The sequence below is a fragment of the Miscanthus floridulus genome, chromosome 13, assembly GCF_019320115.1.
Source record: "Miscanthus floridulus cultivar M001 chromosome 13, ASM1932011v1, whole genome shotgun sequence".
Classification (NCBI taxonomy): Eukaryota; Viridiplantae; Streptophyta; class Magnoliopsida; order Poales; family Poaceae; genus Miscanthus; species Miscanthus floridulus.
Window position 1 is genome coordinate 19,061,438 of NC_089592.1, and position 6,962 is coordinate 19,068,399.

At 51.1% G+C, this 6,962-nt stretch overlaps 1 protein-coding gene across 1 annotated transcript; it reads right to left on the reverse strand.

Annotated features, from left to right (window-relative positions):
- Positions 1-3,121: 3,121 nt before the first annotated feature.
- On the reverse strand, positions 3,122-6,510 carry LOC136500757 (lysine-specific histone demethylase 1 homolog 2-like). Its single transcript, XM_066496187.1, has one exon. The coding sequence runs from the start codon at positions 6,425-6,427 to the stop codon at positions 4,877-4,879; it is 1,551 nt and encodes a 516-aa protein (XP_066352284.1). The 5' UTR covers positions 6,428-6,510; the 3' UTR covers positions 3,122-4,876.
- Between the last annotated feature and the right edge of the window lie 452 nt (positions 6,511-6,962).

Consider the following 6,962-nt stretch of genomic DNA (forward strand, 5'->3'; position numbering starts at 1 on the left):
GCTAAACATGAGACAACGTAGATGGTTGGAATTGATCAAAGATTACAACTTGAATGTGCAATATCATCCTGGCAAAGCCAATGTAGTGGCAGATGCTTTGAGCAGAAAGTCCCATTACTTGACTGTGCAGCCCTTACTCGAAGATGGATTCGATCTAATGCATCCTGCTGTGTTAAATAGTATTCAGATTAGTTGCTCTTTGGAGAGTAAGATAATAGAAGGTCAGAAAACTGACAAGGGGATATTCCACATCAAAGAGAAAATAAAAGAAAAGCCGTCTCAACACTTTAAAGTGGATGAACAGGGTGTGTTGTGGTTTGACAACCGTCTTGTGGTTCCCAAGGATCGAGAGCTTAGGAATAAACTCATGGATGAAGCTCACCTGTCTAAGCTATCTATCCATCCCGGAAGTAGTAAGATGTATCAAGAACTAAGATCTCGTTATTGGTGGACCAAAATGAAGAAAGAAATTACAGCATATGTTGTCAGATGTGACACATGTTGTCGAGTGAAAGCCATTCACATGAAACCTGCCGGTATGTTGCAACCCTTATCAGTCCCTAGTTGGAAGTGGGACGATATCAGTATGGATTTTATCACGGGTTTGCCCACTACTCAAAAAGGACATGATTCGATTTGGGTAATTGTGGACCGTCTTACCAAGACCGCTCATTTCTTGCCTGTCAAAACAGATTATCGACCACCTCAATATGCCGAGAAGTATATCGCAGAAATTGTGAGGTTGCATGGTATACCCAAGACCATAATATCTGATAGAGGCTCACAGTTCACGGCTCATTTTTGGGAACATTTACACAAAGGCTTAGGAACTAGTTTAATTCGCAGTACCGCTTATCATCCTCAGACAGATGGTCAGACTGAACGAGTAAATGCTGTTTTGGAGGATATGTTGAGAGCCTGTGTATTGTCTTCCAAGGGATCATGGGAGTCATGGTTACCGTTAGCTGAGTTTTCTTATAATAATAGCTATCAAGAAAGCATCAAGATGGCCCCATTCGAAGCTTTATATGGCAGAAAATGTAGAACACCATTGAATTGGATCGAGCCTGGTGATAGAAGGTATTATGGCATTGACTTTGTAGAAGAAGCCGAGAAGAAAGTTCATATTATTCAGCAGAATATGAAAGCTGCCCAATCACGTCAGAAAAGCTATGCAGACAAAAGAAGGAGACCCCTTGTGTTTGAAGTTGGTGATTATGTTTATCTGAAAGTCACACCAATGAAGAAGAAAAGGTTTGGAATCCGAAGAAAGCTTGCCGCAAGATTCGTAGGACCATACAAGATCTTGGAACGAAGAGGTCCGGTAGCCTACAAGCTAGAGTTACCTGAGACAATGAGTACAGTTTTCCCAGTTTTCCATGTATCACATCTCAAGAAATGCTTGCGTGTTCCGGAGGAAAGAATAGAACCTCGAGGTATCCAACTCAAATCAGATTTGGTGTATCGTGAACAACCAGTCCGAGTATTAGACACTAAGGAACGTGCTACTCGGAATAGTGTGGTAAAAACATACAAGATACAGTGGGATCATCATGATGAGGGAGATGCAACTTGGGAAACAGGAGAGTATCTACAAAAAGCTTATGAAGAATTTTATAACAAATGGTTCGTAACCCAAATCTCGGGACGAGATTTTTATAAGGGGGGAGGGCTGTAACACCCCTGGTGTTATTCTTGCCTAATTGCACTTGCATTTCATATTCATGAGCATATGTCACTTGAAACATGTGAAACAGGGCCTTGAAACAAATATAACATTTGTATTGTTTTTCATCGTTTCAGTGCATTCTGTGCTTGATTATTGTATGACCAATGTGTGATATAGCTAAATCTATTGTTAAACATCTTAGCTATGCTTAGAAAGTCATTAGGAACAATTCCTCCTCCGCCTATGCGACATGGGCCTAGCCGCGTCGTGGCTGTCGACAGTCCTTGGCCCAATGGCCAAGCTGGCCGCAGTTGCGGCAGGTGTCGTCTCGTGTCGGCTTGTGCTTGCCGGTGACGCCGCCCTGGGCGCCTCCGCGGGCATCACCCTCGGCACGTCCTCGCGCCCCGGCCTTGGGCGTCTCTGCGCGCCTTGCGCGGCTTGCCACGCTTGCGGCCGCCTGTCGCGGAAGAAGGCTCCCCCTTCTTCCAGTTACCTTGGCAGGCAACCCACTGCTCCCGAGTGAGAAGGAGCTTCCCGCAAGTGGTGATGGGCCCCGAGAGGGACTGTGGCTCATCGCTGTCGACGACCTTGAGACGACCTATCGCCTCCTCGATCGACATCGTGGAGAAATCCAGCAGAGACTCGATCGAGCGAGCCATCTACTTGTACTTCTCGAGAACGCAGCGGAAGAGCTTTTCGACAGCTCTCTCCTCGCCGTAGGTGTCATCGCCGAACTGCACCATCTTCTGCAACAGAGTGTTGAGACGGAGAGCAAAGTCATCAACATCCTCACCTGGCTTGAAGGCCAGGTTCTCCCACTTCTTGCGAAGTGCCTGCAGTGTGGATTTGTGGGCGCGGTTGCTGCCGATGCGTGCCGCAACGATGGCGTCCCAAGCCTCCTTGGCAGTCCGCTTGTTGGTAAGCGAGAACTGCATCTCGGACGGGACTGCAGCGATGAGGGCATCCAGCGCCCGTCGATCCTGGTCGTAGTCAACGTCGCCGTACCGGACTGCCTCCCACATGTGCCGCACCTAGAGCATTACCCTCATCACCGCAGCCCACTCGACGTAGTTGGTCTTAGTGAGGGTAGGCCACCCACCGCCGGGGCCGACGTCCCTGACAACAGCCTGGAGCCCGTGGTAACCACGATACCGATCCGGGAGACAGAGCCACGCTGCCTAGTGAAGGCCTGCGCTCTCCATCGACCCGTCCGCCACCGTTGTCGTGTGCGCCTCCTCCAGGAGCGCCACCGCCGTGCGCGCCTCCTCCAGGAGCGCCGCCGGCGCGTCCGCGCCTGTCTGGGCTGCCATCGTGCCGCCCACGCTCGCGCTGCCTCCCTCCCTAGCAGCTCGAGGTCCGCGTCGGCGCTGTCGTCAGCAAAAATGGAACTGCTGATGCTGCCGCGTAGAACCTCGACCTCTGCTGCCGCCGCACGCGCTGCATCCGCCGCCGCTGCCGCTTCCGCCTCCGCTCTGGCTGCTGCCAGCTTCGATGCCCTTGCCGCCGCTCGCTCACGTTCCTCTGCCGCGGCAAGTTCAGCCTCCTGCCGACGCCGCGTGCTCGAGGCGACCGAGCGCTGAGACTGTCATGCGGACATGACGCGCTACCGGGGGGCTGCTGCGTGGGGAGAGGGCTGCTTCAGACAAGCTGCGCAGAGGGAGAGGAGCGAGCAGGAGCGGCCGGAGCTACTGCTGCTCCCAGCTGGGGCTGTTGCGAGGCTGGGAAGGGAGATGAGCAGGAGATGCTCAGGCTACATGATAGTACGGCTCTGATACCACTTGTTAGTCGCTGAATTCTTACTCTTGGTAGTAGTAGAATTCTTACTCTCATCGAGAGAGGATGACACTAGGAGTTGAGGTAATTTTCTGGTTTATTTCTCGCACAAATGTCATGCCAACCTGAGGGGTTAGGGATATATATTTATAGGCTGCTAGCCAGCCAAGCATATGCCAAGATGCTAGATACTAATATGCTGTCCTAAAACAGATGTTGTCCTAGATGCTAAGATGTTGTCTTAGCCAGTCAAGGATGCTGTCCTTGATGGGCAGCAAGACCACCATACAGCCACAAGGACCATATGCTGCAGCCCCACAAAGACCAGCCAACACAGAGACTTATCTCATCACCCATGTGTCTCATCTATAAAGGTAGCTATGCAATTAAGTCCTGAACGGCGCTTATAGAATAATTTATCTCCCTTTTTCTCTCTAGCATTTTATCAAAGCAGTCATTTGTAATACACATTTTATATTATACAAGTACATAACTAAAAGGGTAAATAACAATTCATATGCATAACAAGGACCTTAATACTAGTGGTATTTCACAAGTTTGTTAAGGGAGGTATGTAGATTAGTTTGTAGGTTACTAATACTTTAAGCTAGTCTTGTTGCTTCCAAATCATAAAGAGTGGTTGACCCAAAAAATACATGCACATGCTCAGCAGATCATTGATGAGTTTGCTCTGCCAATCCCATAGTCAAAACTCAAAACTCCGCTGAGCCTATTTTTCTTTGTACTAATAGCTCTGTTGTATATGCGTAATCATAAGCAGAAGTTTACAGCTTAATACAATGCATCAAATGCTAGTTCATTCATCTAAACTGGCATTATGATCATTATCCATTAGGGCCTGTTTAGGAAATGTTAAAATATGCCAAATTAATAGGGATAAATGGTTCAGTAAACACAAAAACTAATTCATTCATAAGGAATCTCAACTTAAATCAGCTGAAGTGCCACAATAATAACTATGGACTGTGTACTGTATAGTTTATGGTGTGAACAATTCCGTAATTCTAAATATATATGGTGTAGCATCATTTAAACCTAACCATAAACCAGCAAATGGTGCTTCAATTAATTATGGAGTGAGAGACAAGTATACTCTGTTCAGCCATCCAGTGAGCATATGACATACTTATGACATACTCTGTTCAGCCATCCAGTGAGCATATGACATTATAAGATACATTGTTTAGTCACTTCCACTTAATATTAATCATTACGTTATCCACACTAATACAAAGTATGCACTCGTCTTATGAATCCCAATGCACTTTTACTAGTAATGCACCAAGCAAAGCAGGCAGATAGCATTTAGTTAGTGTATTGGAAAGCAATTTGTTTCCATTTTTGTAATTCTTGGAGTCCCTATTAAATTTTAAAATGCGATTAAACTAACCAAAATACACATGACTATTGGTTCTAGATTTTACCTTTTAGAATGCCAAGTACTCGATGAAGTGAAACAACAGGATCAACCTTTTCAAACTCCAAAGCAGACTCTCCTGCCACAAGTGCAATAAGAACTGCTCCACCAGAGACAGTGTGGTAGCTGTAGAAGAGAAAGAACTCCCCACGCTTGCTGCTCTCCTTATTCAAACACCCAAATGTGTCAATATCCTCATCCCAAAACACATGGGGAAACACCATGGCTACCTTGTTCAACAACCCAAACCCCAACCTCTTTATTGCCCCAAGCTTCTCCTCAGGCAACTCTGGGTCAAATACGACGCTCCCACTCTTGAGCACCCCAAGGGGCACGGTGCAGAGCACCATATCAGCCTGGAAAATCTGACCTTCTTCCACTGTGACACTAACCCCATCCCCTCCATGTTCAATCCGCGACACCTTCTTCTCATAGAGTACCGGCACCCCATCAGACAATGCATGTATGAGGCGATAATTCCCTCCAGCTAAGAAACAATGGTCTCCTCCCATCTCATAAGGATCGTCCTGGTCCCAGTGCGCGAGTGAAAGCTCCGATAGGCAACCGGCATTGGAGAATTCCAGATTTGCAAAATGCCAATCCAAAACCATTCTCTCGTCATCGGTCCTGGCCACATGGTAGAGCCTCCTGAGCTTCTCTATAGCTTCTCCCAGCGAGATTCTCTCTGCAGCCTCATTAAGACACTCCCGGAGTCTGGTGGCGTGATCGAGAAGCGTGTTGAACACCAGATCGATACTCCTATCCAGCCTAGTCTCCACGGTCCGGCCATCGGGATAGTAGAGCGGGCAGCGGTCCCTCACCTTATGCAGCGGAAGACCAAGCTGCCGCGCGAGCACGCCGAGCGGGTTGGCGTGGATACCGGTGATAACGCTGCCGCCGAGCTCGACAGCGGCGTTGTCCTCACCTAGCCGGGCCGTGTAGACGCGGCCGCCGGGGCGCGCGCGGCCCTCGAGGACGAGCACCCGGAGACCGAAGCGGAGGAGCTGGCGCGCGGCGGCGAGACCGGCGAGCCCCGCGCCGACGACGAGGACGGCCGCGGCGCCCTGGGTGGCGGCGTCCGGGGGCGGCGCGGCGGGGAAGGCGGCGGAGACGCCGAAGTTGATGTGGCCCTCGCGGGCGAGGTACCGGTGTGCGGCGGCGACGAGGCGGTCGTAGGAGGCGGCGACGGTCTCGAGGACGCGCGCGAGCGGCAGCGACGCGCCCGGATCGGCGCGCCAGGACGCGAGGATGTGGTTGCGGACGACGATGTAGTCGTTGGGCGCGTCGGCGATGTGGGCCGGGAGGAGCGGCCGCTCCTCCGGGAGCAGCTCGTCGATGGGGAACCCCAGGGACAGCGCGATGAGCGCCTCCGTCTCCGTCTCCCGCTGCCGCTCCTCCGCCGACAGCCGGCGCAACCGCCGCACGCGGCGCGAGGCGGCGTCGCCGAGTAACGCCTGCAGCTCGGCGTCGAGGAGGGACTCGTCGTACGAAGCCGGGCGCGTCGACGCCGCGCGGCGCTGCGGCCGGCGAGGCGGCGACAGCGACATCGCCGGCGGAATCGAAGCGCCGCCGGCGGCGAGGGGTTTTGGTGTTTGTGGATGCTCGCTGCGCAGCGTAGCCTTGGGTTTGGTTTTGGGGATGGAGAGGTGGGTGGGAACTCAATGCTGGGTGGCGTGACGTGATAATGACAGGTGGGCCCGGAGTTGCAGCGTGGGAACGCGTGGAGTGGCGCCTGCGCGGATGACGTGGAGTACTGGGGTGTTCCGTTTTGGGGGCCACTGACAGTGTATGCCTTTTGCCTGGCTCGGCAACGACAATGGATGGGCACCCATATCTTCTTTTCGCCGCGCATGAGAATGGGCTGTGGGCCCATGTGTGGTGCCCACATGTCATGCCGTGACGTCGGTATGCGCGCAGTGGAGGTGCGCCGCTAATGTGGATGTTGGGCTCCACCGCCTGAAGTGGTGAAATTGAAGAAAGCTGAGTGATCGTTTAGTTTCTAAAAAATTTTCAAAAAGTGCTACAGTATTTATCACATCAAATTTTGTGATACGTGTATGAAGCATTAAATGTAGACGAAAA

Bases quoted from the DNA above. Each gene is read 5' to 3' on its own strand.
- LOC136500757 (XM_066496187.1), bottom strand. From the start codon at position 6,427: ATGTCGCTGTCGCCGCCTCGCCGGCCGCAGCGCCGCGCGGCGTCGACG.